The 16,441-nt window shown below is 39.3% G+C and overlaps 1 protein-coding gene across 3 annotated transcripts in view; it reads right to left on the minus strand.

Annotated features, from left to right (window-relative positions):
* Positions 1 to 232: 232 nt before the first annotated feature.
* iqcg (IQ motif containing G) overlaps positions 233 to 16,441 on the minus strand; it is a 36,763-nt gene continuing 20,554 nt past the window's right edge. For all 3 annotated transcript variants that reach the window (XM_067389019.1, XM_067389018.1, XM_067389017.1), the window contains one exon: positions 233 to 1,047. In XM_067389019.1, coding sequence (XP_067245120.1) covers positions 937 to 1,047 — 111 coding nt within the window. In that variant the 3' untranslated portion in view covers positions 233 to 936. The remainder of the gene's footprint in view (positions 1,048 to 16,441) is intronic.

Raw genomic sequence — 16,441 nt, forward strand, 5'->3', positions numbered from 1 at the left:
AAAATAAAAATGTTCATAAAATATGAAAACTCAAAAGTCCATACTTTTCTTTTTTTTAAGTTTTCCGCAAATATCTTTCTGTATTTCATTGTGGCAGCTGCCTAAAAAGCACCAGAGCCAAAGGTTGCTGACGCATGACATATTCTGACCACCAGATGTCGGCATTCAGCAATCCCCCAAACACAAAACAAAAAATATAGAGTGGATTTACAGGTATCAGGTCAGTGTTCATGCACAATATTTATTTGAGTATTTACAGAGTATCTTACTTAGACCGTGTGTGAGATCAGTGGGTGTTAAAACTAAGCATACTGTAGCCTACATGAAAACAAAAGGTTGGCCATAGGACTGTTAGGGTGATGTGATGCAGCCAGGGTTTGTTTGCTAAGGTGGGCCAAGCTCATGATAAGGCTGGCCTTGAATCAAGTACTATCATGGACATCATTCTGCATGCTTTGTGTCCTTAACTAATCTGCCATTATCATGGTAAACCTGATTTGATCCTCTTTTTGTTTTCTAGAAAGAAGGCCATCTCACACAATTTTACCAGTTCCAGATCATTTCATCAGTTTTATTTTCATTGTATTTGTCTTTTTAATAAAGAAAGTTTTTTTTTTTTTTTAGTTTTTTTTTTTTAGTTTTTATCTAAACCCACATCTCTCTTAGTGGTTGAACTAATGTGTGACCTTTTAGTGCTAATTTTCACCTATAATCTGGTATTTTTCAGCGTAAAATTACAAAAGGTGTAGTAATTTCAATCCTTTAAAATATGAAGTACTACTTGAGTAAATCCTTGTCACTCCTGTCACAAAACTGTCAACTCTGCTGATGCTCTGGCAATGACTTGCTTCCCTTTAATTATTATAATTATTATTATTTTTTTTTATTATTTTCCTTTTTTTTTGCAGCCACTAAAGAAGTCTATTGTGACAGTAATCATTTCTTCTTCTTTTTGCTTTTTTTGCCAGCTTTAGACTTGGATTTGTCTGCTTTCTTAGGAGAACGCAGTCCTCTGCGTACGAGAGTCCCCCGCCACCAGGCCTGTATCTGAAAAGAGATACATGAAACAAAAGAGGATTAAGTATATCAGGGATTAGACATACCTATGGTTTTTAATTTTCTTTCCCATATTGCAAATGTGTGGATTATTCTGTTTTTTTTTCTTAATTATTATTATTCTTTTTAATTTTCTTTCCCGTATTGCAAATGTGTGGATTATTCTGTTTTTTTTTTTTCTTAATTATTATTATTATTATTTTTTTTTTTTTCAAAAGCTTAAAGGGATAGTTCACCCAAAAATGAAAATTTGATGTTTATCTGCTTACCCCCAGGGCATCCAAGATGTAGATGACGTTTTTTCTTCATTCGAACGCAAATGATGATTTTTAAATGCAACCGCTGCCGTCTGTCAGTCAAATAATAGCAGTGATTGGGAACTTGAACAATAAGAGTCGAAAAAACTTCCATAGGCAAATCTAAATTAAACCCTGCGGCTCGTGACGGCACATTGATGTCCTAAGACAAGAAGCGATCGGTTTGTGCGAGAAACCGAACAGTATTTATAGAATTTTTTACCTCTAATACACCACTATGTCCAACTTCGTTCAGCTTCCGGCTAGTGAGGTCTGATCGCGCTCTGACAACGGAAGTGATGTCTCGCGCTCATTGAAGTATATGGGCGAGACATCACTTCCGTCTTCAGAACGCCTTTTTTGACCTCACTAACAGGAAGCTGAACGAAGTTGGACAGTGGTGTATTAGAGGTAAAAATTATATAAATAATGTTCGGTTTCTCGCACAAACCGATCGTTTCATTTCTTAGGACATTAATGTGTCGTCACGAGCCGCAGGTTTTAATTTTGATTTGTCTAAGCAAGTTTTATTTACTGTTATAGTTGAAGTTCCCATCTACTGCTATTATTTGACTGACAGACAGCAGCGGTTGCAGTTAAAAATCATAATTTGTGTTCGACTAAAGAAAAAAAGTCACCTTGGATGCACTGGGGGTAAGCAGATAAACATCAAATTTTCATTTTTGGGTGAACTATCCCTTTAATGTTGTCACAGTCACACTCAGTCGCCAGCTCAGTCACTCTTTCCGCACTACATTTCCCAGCATCCCTCCTGATCCACACATGCACTCAGTCAGCCATTACCTGAATACTGATTCCCTGCACCTGCACTTTCTCGTTATAAAACTAAAGGTGGTCGGGCTTTCTCTGTCTCCCTCTCAATATTAGATCTTCTCCCTCTGTTTATACTTTTAAATCTTCTTTAAAAACTTATTTGTATTCTTTATGTTTTAATTGAGGGTGTACATTTTTTGATCCAGTGTGTTAATTCTTTTTGTTTTGTGTGCTTTAATTTTGTTTTAATTTTTGTTTTTCTGCACAGCACTTTGGTTGCAACCTCGTTTGTTTTGAAATGTGCTTTATAAATTAATAAACTAAACTAAACTAAACTAAATTACTCACCCTTTATATCTGCTAGCGATCCCATCACATCGTTGTCTGGTCTCGTCAACGTCAATGAGAAGCACCACAGACCCTATCCTATGACTCACCTAAGTGCTACCTGTCTACTCACCTGAGTTACCTACCTGTTGTTCCTGATTATTCTGTCTTTCATCTTCTGTTCACCATCATCATCTTCCTGAATTATCTGTTCATCATCATCTTCATCACCTCGTCACCTGCACCAGAAACAATGTGTCACAATCAGCTAAGTCTTCAAGCAATTATCAACTGTTTATATCCTCAACTGCTGCATTCCCACTCTGTTCTCCCATATCCATTCAATAAAGACTCATAGTTTGTACTTACCTCGTCTGACCTCCTCTGTGTGCATGACAGAAGACCAGACCACGAAAATTAAGATGGGCATTCTCCACACCCCTATCAAACCCGCTAACCAGCTGATCACTTTTTTCCAAGATGGCCACTCAATCAAGGACTATGTGAAGGAGTTCCTCGAGCTTTCCCATGTGGTAACCTGGGACGATGATACCCTTAAGACTATCTTTTGTTGTGGTTTGGATGATCAGCTCTATCAACAATCTCCAGCGGCATCTACCACCTATTCCCCGGCTCATTTTATTGATTATGTGTTATGGTTGAGTGGTTCTTCTCTCACAGTCGGTGAGGTTGATGGAGACATCAACACCACTCAGCCACAGTCACCCTTGTCCATTCCAGAGTCTCATCCTAAGGTGGCTGCCGTTCCAGAGTCTCGTCCCATCATGCCTGACATTCCAGAGTCTCGTCCAGTCATGGCTGCCCTTCCAGAGTCTCATCACATCATGGCCGCCCTTCAGAGTCTCGTCCCACCATGGCTGCCGAATCTGAACCCGGAGCCAAGTTAGCCGCCGCACCTGAGCCCTCAGTCAAAATGGCCGTCACACCTTAGCCCTCATCCAAGATGGCCGCCAAATCTGAGGCCTCAGCCAAAACGGCCGACACCGCGCCTATGACTTTAACTCCTTTTCTCATCCAGGATCCAGAAATGACACCCTTCCTCGTCCCGGGGGTGTTCCTACCTTGTTCCTGCCTGAGTTACCTACCTGTTGTTCCTGATTATTCTGTATTTCATCTTCTGTTCACCATCATCATCTTCCTGAATTCTCTGTTTATCAGTCTTCATTACCTCGTCACCTGCACCGGAAACAATGTGTCACAATCAGCTAAGTCTTCAAGCAACTATCAACTGTTTATATCCTCACCTGTTGAATTCCCACTCTGTTCTCTCATATCCATCCAATAAAGACTCATTGTTTGTACTCACCTCATCTAGGGATGGGTACCAAAACCCGGTATTAAACTGGCCCCGGTGCTTAATTATGAAAGACCGTAGTATCAATAAGCTCTGACATTATCGGTTCTGTTATCGGTACTGGAGAAATTAAGAAAATATATTTCCTATTTATTATTGTTAAATAAACGTTATCTTGCACATTTTCTCACTAATCATTTCTAATATTCGATAAAATTAAGACATTTGCAATCCAGAAGTGAAATCTCCCGTGCGCGGAGGCTGTCTGTCACACGCAACAGCGAGCGCGGCGCGCACGCACACACACAACAATACACAACAAACACTCGCTCAATACATAGAGTGACAATGGTGGAGAGAATCAAACGTTCAAAAGTGTGGTTACACTTCACTAGAGTTGATGTAGACAACGCTTGTTACCATAAATGCAACAATATTTTTGCTTGTAAGGGCGGAAACTAGCCTGACGTGGTCATACTCAATTCTAGTCAGAATATGAGTCTGATACTGCTCCATTGGGCTTTGATTATGGGGGCGTATTTCAACCGATCCAGGAAAGACCTCAATTGGATAGACCTACAACCAATCAGAGCTACAGAGTAAGTGACGTGTGTTGAGCGACGCATAGTTGTCAACAGAACTCTTAGCGACCATCGGGGCCAGCTGATAAATCAAACTTTTGCCGAATCCCGTAGGAAGGACGGCAAAGACATCTTTCCCATCGACAAATGCCTTGATCGCGGTCCTCTGTTCCTCTTTTAAAATTACTGCGCTGTCGATATCTTCTATAACGGACGCGATGGCGGAATCTACACATCTCAGTTCTTCAACAGCGATCATTGTTGTAAACTAATTGACCTTTTGCAAAGACTCGTCCCCCTAAGTTACTGTTGCTTTGTCCGACAAGCCGTGGCGCTGTCACGCCACAGAGTGGAAAATACATCGCGGAGCAAAGAAGAAACTGACAACACATTGACAGACGAGACAGAGCAGGTTACTATGATATTAGACAAAGTCCCAGCTTTCAAACTGTGTAGTTATTAAAAAAATTCAAACAATAAAAACCGTTTTGTGGCTCTTTAATGTGTTGTGACCATGATCGTGACAGATTGCTGTAGCGCCTCAGCTCAAGAGGCTCGTGAACCGATCATCTCTTCCTACTAGTCCATTTATAGCATCAAATAAACATGAATGAACATGAGAATGAATGTTGTTTCAAACACGGAAAGACGTCAATATGCACAATTTTTCAAGTTTAACTCCACCGATGTTAATCTTCTAACTCCTGACTGCTTTGTTGGACAAAATGGCGGATGCAGCGTTCTGATTGGTTAGATCGCTTGTCAATCAAACTCCCCAAGCGCTCTTTGATGACGTGGGTGGTTACGTAACCGCAGATAGCCTGTCCATCATCGATTAAAGCCCGCCCTGGCAATTTGATTGGCTCGGACTTCTGGGAGCCGAGCATAATTACTCCACAATGGATCGAGTCCAGACCGAACTTCCCGTCCAAAAAACGGGCTGGCACCCAGGCTAGGCGGAAACACAAGCAATCTGACAAAGCATCTGTCAAAAGTGCATTATGTGCAGACAGAGAAATGCAAAGTTTTCAACTGTCTAGCTAGTTCATCTCTGGTTGCCCCATCTAGCAGTCTTCCCAAACAAATTTTTGTTCCAAACTTAAAACTTGTGTATTAGTTTTATTAATTATAACTTAGAGCTGCACGATTAGTCGTTAAAAGATCAATTTCAATTCAAACACCCACGCGATCGTATTTCTAATTTATGACAATGATTCCGCTAAGTGTCTATTACCATGGCTGTTTCTCGGCACAAGTGTCAGACTCAGCGGAGCGTGAGCAGCGCATATTTTGTCAATGAATGAGAGGGTCGTCGTCACACTTCCAATGTGAAGCTCTCATTCATTGATATGGGCAGTGAAAACAGGGGCTACTTACGTTCTGCTGACACTTGTGACATGAAAGAAGCTTTAAACCGAAGAGGGACTTTGGTTAACCTAAAGAATGATCATCGCACTGCAACATTCAAATCTGTGTTCACGCTGCCGCTGCCATGTAAATGTACAGCTGCTTCACAAACAGTCTTTTCAACTTCACATTATCTTTATTTGTATTACAGTTATTACACACATTTAAATAACAGGGGACAAATGTGTACTGGGATAAAAGTTTATAGTTTGGGTATGAACATTGATAAACTGATATCTACAGTAGCGATAAAAATAGAGCAAATCATATTTTTTAAAGTGTTATTATGACATTTGTATTGTATCACTTATCTTGTTAGCCCAGTAGGTGGCGACAAGAGACTGTTTAATAAAGTGTTTGTCATTGAATCATTTATTAAAAAGATTCATCCACAAATGTTGATTCATCCAATAATGAAACAAATCTTTATGAATGAGATATTGACCATTCATTTTTTTAAATAATTTATTTCAAATTAATGTATTTTTAAATAGATTGAAGCATTTGCTAGAACCTCTAGTAAATTACGTGTTTTTTTTAGTTGTCTAATTTTTTTCAGAATCATGGGAGATATGGGGGATTATCAATTTATTGTGCAGCTCTAACCACACATTATTATATAAATCAAGTGAACATGGGTCCATTATCAAATGTAAACATTAGCCACAGCTGATTGTTAGCTGCATTTTGCATTTTTTTTTTTTTAAACGCTGCAGCTTCATTGAACCAACTGACTCTTCCTAAAACCCCTGGTCCAAGTCAAAAAACCAGCCCAAACCCCCTTCACGCTGGCAGCTAGTGGGAGAATGCCTGAGGAGAGGGTGAATGAATGCCACTTAGCCTTGACCAAGTTCATTGTGAAAGGCCTACACCCATTTGCATCAGTAAAGTCCAACTTTTAGGTAACACTTTCAGTATACACAGTATATAGTTTTATTAATTTTTAGGATATAGTATTATAAAAGGTTTGTCTATTAGTCCCATCGCTCCACAATACAATAAACAGCAACACAATTTAATAATGAAAATATAACAAATTAAATCTATCATTGTTTTTTTACCATAGGGATATGTGCAAGACACTGAAATATACCCCTCCCTCTAGAAGTTATCTCAGTGACACATTAGTGTCACTTGGTATGGTGTTGAAAAGGCCAATGTGATCAGTGAGCTGAAGGATGTACCAAAGCTGGCCATTACAACAGACAGGTGGACCAGACTCCGCCAGGATCACTATCTCACTATTACAGTGCACTACACAATCCAGGGCAGTGTCAAACAGAAGGTCCTCCACACCAGGGCAGTGTACAAATCACAAACTGGTGAAGTAGTAGCAGAAGAGATCTCTGATATTCTGGAAGAGTTTGAGATTGAGTTGAGCAAGACTGTAGCTGTGACTGTTGATAATATTGGCAATATGGATATTGCCATCAAGAAGCTCAAGATCCTAAAAATAGGATGTTTTGCTCATACATTGAATCTGGCAGCACAGAAAATTTACAAAATTGCATCCATTGATAAATGGGCATCCCGGATCAGAGCAGTGGCCGTGTGGTTCAAGAGATCCTCTATGTCCAAAACAGTGTTGACAGAAAAGCAGCAGCTCCTTGGTAAGTCAGTTCAAACTATTATTATAAGTGTTATTTTGAAATTCACATCTCTCACAATTTAATTCCATATTCAAGTGTGAATGAAATGTGTGTTGTTTTGTTGTTGTTGTTTCAGGCCTTCCACAGCACTCATTCATCCTGGATGTCAAGACCAGGTGGAACTCTCTATCTAATGATAGATTCATGCAGCAGTATCCAGCGATCCAAGCTGCAGCCTTGGACCCACGACTATGAAAAGCATTGTCCAAAGACAAACTTGACCGACTGAAAGATGAGGACTTCCATAAGGCTGAGGAGTCTGTCCAGCTCATGAGAATCCTCTATACATCCACACTGTGTGTCATGTGAGAAGAATGCCACCATTTTACTGTGAAGGATGAGGATACAATTTTTGTAGCATCTATAAAAGAGAAGGTCTGGGAGAACCTCTCCCAGCGATATCAGAATGATGACATTCAGGCCTTCCTGCATGAAGCCACAGCACTGGACCCCAGATTTAAAGGGAGGTCAGTCAGTGATGCAACTTGGGACAGACCGAGGAAGAAAGTTGTTGACATTGTGACAGGACCAACAACAGGCATGGAACAGACAGACATATAACATCAGCAAAAGGAGGAGGAATCTGAAGGAGAAGGTGAGGAAATGGAGGAGACAGTTCCTCCATTGTACAAAACTAGGAGTGCCTTGGAGGAGCTGTTCTCAGAGGAGGACAGTGAATTGAGGTAAACAATCCAAAAGGATAGCTTGACCCTCACCTTCAGCGAGCGTGTTGACCTGGAGGTTGAGCTCTACAAAAGCCTGCCTCCCATTCCTATGGCTGAAGATCCTGTGATGTGGTGGTGGGAGAAGAGAAATATTCTGCCCCTTCTCACAAAAATTGCAACAAGCTACCTCTGTGCTCAAGCCTCTTCCACCCCTAGTGAGAGGGTGTTTTCAACTGCTGAAAACGCATTAAGTCAGGATAGGTCCCATCTTCTGCCAGAAAAGGCAAATATGCTAATCTTTCTCCAGAAGAATGGTTAAAAACTGTTTGTCCTTATGCAGCCTTCCTGCATGCCCCACCCATGTTGCTCTATGCCACTGTATGTTCTTTTACATGAAAATATTGTTCATTTAATTTGTTTTATGTTCATTTGTTTTGTGTATAAGAGTTATTTGTTCAAACATGACTGTTTGTTTTACTAAAAATAATTATTTTATTTATTTTACATTTAAAAAAAAAAAAAATAAAGCAATGTTAATTCTGTTTTCAATTTGTTTCTTGTTTTCATTAAAAACACAACACAAAGTACCGATAAGAATACCGTTAAAGCACTGGATCAATAAGGAGTATTGGTAAGAGTTGTAATACCGTTAAAAGCTTAACGATACCCACCCTAACCTCAAATGTACTGTCATGCACACAACAGGATTGTCTATACTTACCACAACAGGATTGGGCAAAATTCAGCAATAATAATAATAATAATAATAATAATAATAATAACTAGATGAGTAAAGTTCGTAGACAAACTTTAAGTTGGCTTGAAAAAGCCTAGCCAGAAGGTTTGGAGTAGTTTAGAAGCTTGAAGTTTGAAGCTTTTCAGTTTGAAATAGTTTGTTTTAGTTTAGTAGTTTAAAAGCTAAATAATGTGTAAGTAAGTGTGAGTGAGTGTACTGTAGATAGATAGATAGATAGATAGATAGATAGATAGATAGATAGATAGATAGATAGATAGATAGATAGATAGATAGATAGATAGATAGATAAGTTAGATAGTTAGTAAGTTAGATAGTTAGATAGATAGATAAATAGTAAGTTAGTTAGTTAGATAGATAGATAGATAGATAGTAAGATAGAGTTAGATAGATAGTAAGTTAGTTAATTAGTTAGATAGTTAGATGGTTAGTAAGTTAGTTTCAGTTAGTAAGTTAGTTAGTTAGTACTTCAGTTTGTTTTGATTTGAATTTGAGTTAGTTATATAGTTAGTTAGCCTAGATAATTGATAGATAGATAGATAGATAGATATATAGATAGATAGATAGATAGATAGATAGATAGATAGATAGTAAGTTAGATAGAAAGTTAGTTAGATGGTTAGTAAGTTGGATAGATAGTTAGATAGATGGTTAGTAAGTTAGATAGATAGTTATATAGTTAGTTAGAAGGTTAGTTAGTTAGCTTATGAGTTTGAATGAGTTTGAATGGCTCAGTAATAGCAAAGACTATAGAATAACACAAGACGTGTCACTCGTATTGTTTTGAATGGGAGAAAGTGTAACGTGCAAAATAAGTCCCGCCTTCTAAATAAGAGCCAATTGCCGACTGGTAAAGTCATAGCGTCACTTCTGCGTCCATTAGAATCACCGGTTTCTATGTTTCTATAGAAGAGTCCGAAGAGACGCGCATTTAGGTATGCGCATGCACATTAGCTTGATCCAGCCTGAAAAATACTTTTTTTTTTGTCATGATTCGAGCATTTAGAAACTAAATTTATGAGCCGGTTGTTGTTAGATTTCGTTGGTGATTTCAAATATGAAATTTAATCGTAAGGTTGGTGAACAGTTTTGGAGAATTTGATGTTTCCCCATTCAAAGAGATTGCATGATGCCCAGGATGCCCGAGAGGTGTTTCAAAGATGGTTGCCGAGTGAAATTACTTGTCTTAAAGGGACTTTGATAATAGTATATAGAATGGAAGCTTCATTGAGTTTTAGTTTAGTAGTTTTGATAGATAGATAGATAGATAGATAGATAGATAGATAGATAGATAGATAGAGTCTCAAGGCTAGGGTACTCAAGGTGGTTGCTAGGGTGTTGCTATATGGTTGCTAGGGTACACAGGGTCATTGCTAGGGTGTTGCTATGCGGTTGCTAGGGAACTCGGGTGGTTGCTAAGGTGTTGTTATGTGGTTGCCAGGGTACTTGGGGTGGTTTCTAGGGTGTTGCTATGTGGTTGCTAGGGTATTCTGAGGGGTTGCTAAGGTGTTGCTATGCAGTTGCTAAGTTGTTTTGGGTGGTTGCTATGAGATAGATAGATCATCCTGCTGGTCCCGTCCGGCTGTTTAGATCTTCTGGTTTCATCCAGAGTCCTTCCTCCTCTGATGTCCCCATCCAATCTCCTAGCACCTGTGTCCCAGTCAGTCTCCCTGGTCTCGACACCTCCGCTGGCTCCTTCCAATCTCCTGGATCTGCCGTCTCCACTGATGTCATCCAGCTACTTGGCTCTGCCCTCCCCACAAGCTGTCTAGCTCTCCGTCACCACCTCAAGCTTCCCAATCAGTTCAGCATGGTGATGCAGATTCGTTGGCTTCACCTCAGGCCTCCAGGCCTATGAATCTGCACTCTGTGCTCCCTAGGGTCCAATATGGTTTCATTGTGGATTTCAGGGCCTCTGGCTGCACCTAAGCCTTCCATACCTTCAACTCAACCAGGCTCTTCCTTCCCTCTGGATCTGCCTTTGACCTCGTTCCCTCAGGCGCTGCCTCAGTCTTTCAAGCCCCCAGCTCCACCTCAGTCCTGCAGGCTTGGGGCTCCACCTTGGACTTCCGGGCCATCAATGTCACCCTGGTACATCGTCTTCTCAGCTCCGCATGGGTCTCCATCTCTTCCAGCTCATTCTCTGTCAGTCGGTTACCAGGTTCTGCCCAGGCCGTCCATCAGTGCTCCACCTTGGCCCCTCCCTCCATCAGCTCTGCCATGGAATCACTCTCTGTCATCTCCTCCAGGGTCTTGTCCATCACAGTTCCACACTCACCTCCAAAACCCATTCCAGGAAGGGTGGAGTACTGTTACGAATAGGTCCTGTTATGTTGTCTTTTATTTTAAATTTCTTTTGCGTTTCCTTTTGTTCCTGCTTCCCCGCTCATTCTTGCTGTTTCCTTGGTTACTCAAAAAAACTTGGTTACTCATGTTCATGTTTGTTACCATTGTAACGTAATGATTATCATGTGTCTTATGTTAACCAATGTATTTATACTGCCTGTTTTGTTCAGTTCCCTGTTGGTTATCATCATTATCCATGTGTAGACAAAGATGTTCTTTGTGTGAACAGGCCTTAACACAAGTTTGAGACAAGACACATAATAACATAATTAATTTAGACTATTAATGCCTATTTGAAGAGTTTGGTTCCAAAACGGAATAACTCCATTTTGATTAATTTGAGTAAAAATGTGCTTTCTTTACCAAGAAAGTGGCAAGATGAAAACCACTATTTTCTGTTTCAAACTTTCACATAGCATCTTTTGGTTATAAAAACATTAAAAATTCAAATCTACATTTTGAATTTAAAAGGTTTATTATAAAAATGGATTCTTTTTTCCCCAAAATGCAATAAATCCATGACATTTTTTTATTTATTTATTTTTTTTCAAAATGCAATTAATCATTCAATATAAAAGTTATTTTCAAATTGAAAATACACAGCAAAGTAAGTGATTCACATATATGCCAGCGTCTGAACTTTGTCAATACTTATCTTATATACAGGCATTTTACTAAAAATACATTGTCGTCGCTCCCAAAATGAATTCAATGGGTCATTTTGTTAATGTTATAAATTAATTATTTATCATTACCGATTAAAGAGTATCTGGCGCCACAGCACGGTTAAAAAAAAACACATTTGCCGAGTACATTGGTATTAAAAACGGCTTTTAAAAACGGTCCATGGTTCAGTTTTGTAGACCGCGACAGAAGTTTGATGCTGTCGTGTAACAAGCAACAGCTCAACCCAGTGCCTCATCTCCTCACGTAAATGATTACATTTCGATGACTTGCGTTTCTTCCCCACCGCAGAAACCACCACAGATTCATCAATGCCATCAAAAGTATTCATTTCCCTGTTTTTGTTGATCACAAAGTACAAAGCAGATAAGGAAAACTAGGATGACAGGTGTATTCAGAGCGCAGCCATTACTGTTTAGTGCCTGGAATGGTGCGCTGTGATTGGTTGAGTGAATATATCGCGTTCTGCAGAAAAAGGAGACTGCCGTTTGTAGCGTTTTGGAAAGAAAGGGAGGAAACATGACAGAATAACACGACGGATATCGCGTTTTGAGCAAAATTAATAAATGACTTCTCAATACCGACCAGATACAATACTGATTTTGGTGGAAACTCAATTTTTTGAAAATTGCATTTATCGTGTTTTGGAACCAAACTCTTCATTTATTCCTATTTATTAATCAATATGAAATGCATTTTTCTTTCTGTTTTCAATGCTGTTAAAATGCACAGCTGTCAAAACAAATTTTAATTTTGACATAAAGCACCACAAAATATCTACCACATTCTTTAGTTTTTTTAGATTTTTTTTTTTTTTTTTTAATTTTCAGATAAATTAGTGCATTCTGGAAAATAATATATTTACATAAAAATATTGAACTTTTGAAATTCCACCAGTAGTTTCTATAAACCCTCTCCTCTCCTCTCCTCTCCTCTCCTCTCCTCTCCTCTCTCTGTCTCTCTCTCTCTCTCTCTCTCTCTCTCTTTTCCCTTGTTAATAATTTCTGGATAAGGAAGAGTGTTTTTGTCGCGTACGTGCGGCTCAACGTCGCCAGTATGGCGAGCACTAACGTGCTAACGCCTGCTACTCTGTCACTCCGTAATGGGTGCCGGTGTGTACCGGACCCTGCGGTGTCCGTAGAAGATATGCTCCTAGTCTTTGGTGAAAAGATTGGTTTTGAGAACATCGTTTCGGCTTCAATGATGAATAAAGCCGTAGTCGTATTTTTAAAATCAGAGGCACTGGTCAATGATTTGACTGTTAGCGGCGTGTGGGTGAAAGAAACATATGTTCCGGTAACCCTGCTTTCTGCACCAGCAACTAAAGTCACTATTTCTAATGTCCCACCGTTTATATGTAATGAGGCCATTTTAAAAGAACTACAGAGGTTCGGCAAGATTGCAAGTCCTGTTAAAGCGGTTCCTTTGCGATGTAAAAATGCCACGCTAAAGCACATCCTTTCCTTTAGACAGCAGGTCTTTATGTTTCTAAACTCCCCTGAGCGGACTTTAGATGTCTCTTTCCGCGTCACTCACGAAGAGAGTTTGTTTATGGTGTACGCCAGTACCGATAGTATGCGATGTTATGAATGCGGTGACGTGGGCCATAAACGCCTCACATGCCCGCATAAGGAGGAACAACGCTAGGAACAATCTCGTGAGGATCAGGTAATACAGATGCACAGAGGCCAGAGCAGCAGGCTGAAAGAGCTACAGATGATGTGAATGAGCAGCAGGAGGTGAGTGAAAATATTGATACTTCTGGCAGTGTTGGGGAAGCTGAATGTAGTAGGCCTACTGTAATACATAAGGATGTGAGTGAGTGTGACGATAATGAACAGAATGATGCTCAAAGTGATGTTGAAGATGTGTGTGAGGATGTTACAGGGCAGGCAGGTGTCTCAGAGGAGAACATGGCTGATGAGATGGAAGGGTTGTCACAGTGCACTGATGATGGTTTAAGAGATGATGAGCAATGGTCTGATGTTTCAAAAGTGGTTGATGATTTGTACACTCTTGAGCAAATCAACTCATTTCTTGACAAAACTAAAGGTAGAGTTGGTGTTGAGGTTTGCGATTATTTTCCAGATGTGGAAAAGTTTGTCTCCTCTGTTATGATGGTTAAAAGAATGAGTAGTTACGATGAGCTTTCACAACAAAAGCGTTTTCGCCTCAAAAAGCATCTAACTGCTATTAGATCTGGAAGGAAACCAGTTAAAGCAAGGGGAAAGACCAAATAATTAGGATGGATAAGTCTTCCTTTTTCTTTGTTTTACTGTTTTCTCTTTCTCTCTCCCCCTTATGGAAGTTTTGAGGGTGGGGTCCTTAAACATAAATGGATTAAGGAATCGAAAAAAAAAAAAAGAGGTTTATTGTTAGACTTTATAAGACTAAAGAACCAGAGTGTTGTCTTTTTACAAGAGACCCACAGCAATTTTGATAATGAAGCTGATTGGGGATTATGGTGGAAAGGAGAGAGAGTGCTTAGTCATGGAACTAACATTAGTGCTGGTGTGGCTGTACTCTTCTCTCCTAATGTAAATGTTAAAATTCTGATGAAAAATGAACTAGAACCTGGGAGGATGATGGCTGTCAGAGCTGAAATTAATAATTTTTCTTTTTTGTTTATCAACATCTATGCCCCTAATACTGAAGCAGGCAGATTACAGCTCTTTGTGAAACTAGAGCAGTTTTTAAAACTGCAGCAAACTGGTGATTTTATCATATTAGGAGGAGACTGGAATTGCAATCTAGATTTCACACAAGACAGAAATGGCGATGAGCCTCATATGCAGTCATCTTCTTGTCTGACTAGAGTCATAAAAAGTTTTAACCTGGCAGATGTATGGAGAGAGAATAATCCTTTAATAAAGCAGTATACGTGGGTCAAAATTAGCAATGATAGGATTTTTGGAGCACGTTTGGATAGGTTTTATACATCACAAAACATTAGAAATAGAGTGTTCAATGCAGCTATTTTTCCTGTGTCTTTTTCTGATCACAAATATATCACTGTTGATTGTGTATTGGTGAATAGAACCCATATGAGTTACTACTGGTATTTTAATAATAAACAGTTGGAAGATAAATGTTTTTGTGAAAATTTTAAATCTTTTTGGGAAACTTGGAAAAGTGAGAAGTGCCTTTATGAAAGTATTAGTCAATGGTGGGAAATCGGTAAAGTGCACATAAAGACTTATTGCCAACAGTACAAAGGCCTTTCCTCCCTGGTTTTAAAAAAATACAGTAGAGCTGCTGGAAAAGGAAATTCTTGATATTAAAAAAAGGATGTTTGTAAATGATGCATCTTAAATGATCAGCTCCATCTTAAATAAAAAAGTTAAAGGGGCTCTTGTAAGGAGCCGTTTCTTGAACACAAAGGACATGGATGGCCCAACCTCTTTCTTTTTTAACTTAAAGGAGCGTAAAGCAGGACAGGAGAAACAAATGTATCATTTAAAAGACAATGTTGGACAAGAAACTTCAGATCTTGTGACAATGCGCAGACTTGCTGTTGACTTTTATTCTGATCTTTTTGCTGCTGAAGCCATAGATGAACAATCTAAGGATGAACTGTTACAGGACCTCCCTGTTCTAACTTCAAAACAAAAAAACTCTTGGAGGCTGATTTAACATTTGAGGAAGTCACTGCTGCTGTAAAGGGTCTTTCTTCAGGGAAGGTACCAGGGCTGGATGGCTTATCTGCCGAATTTTATAAGAAGTTTTGGTCCTTAATAGGACCTGACTACTTTGAGGTACTCAAGAAATGTATTGGCGAACAGACTAAATAACGTATTGCATGCAATCATTCATAAAGACCAGTCTTACTATGTAAAAGAGAGATGTATTTTAGATAATTTACATTTAGTACGGGACATTTTTGATTTTGCTTTTAATAACAACATTAACCTTAGTTTTTTATCATTAGATCAAGAAAAGGCTTTTGACCGTGTTGATCATGCTTTTCTTTTTAAAACTTTTAAGGCTTTTGGTTTTGGAGACGAGTTTATTTCTATGATTAGACTGCTGTACAATGATGCTACTTGTATGATAAAAATTGCTGGTGGCCTTAGTGTCCCTGTTAAAGTTAACAGAGGTATTAGACAGGGTTGCCCCCTGTCTGGTCAACTTTACAGCACAGTTATAGAGCCTCTGCTGTGCAAGTTTAGAAGGCAACTAACAGGTTTAAGGGTTAATGAACTAGAGGTTCAAGAATCTATTAAGCTTTCAGCTTATGCTGACGATGTCACAGTTTTAATCAGAAATCAAAATGATGTTCTTCTTCTAGAAGAGGCTTTGCTGTGTTATGGCAAAGCCTCCTCAGCCCAAGGTAAATTGGGGGAAAAGCAATGCTCTATGGTGTGGTCAGCTTGGCCAAGGTCCTTTACTTCCAGGTGGTTTGCAGTGGGGTAAAACGGGTTTTAAATACCTAGGGGTGTTTTTAGACACAGGAGACAAAACTGGGTGGGGCTAGTGGAGAAAGTGTGTGTGATGTTGTCTCACTGGAAATGGTTGCTACCCCAGCTGTCCTATAGGGGGAGAGTTCTAATCTGCAATAATCTGGTAGCCTCATCTCTCTGGCACAAA

This window comes from Chanodichthys erythropterus, chromosome 7 (genome assembly GCF_024489055.1).
Source record: "Chanodichthys erythropterus isolate Z2021 chromosome 7, ASM2448905v1, whole genome shotgun sequence".
NCBI lineage: Eukaryota > Metazoa > Chordata > Actinopteri > Cypriniformes > Xenocyprididae > Chanodichthys > Chanodichthys erythropterus.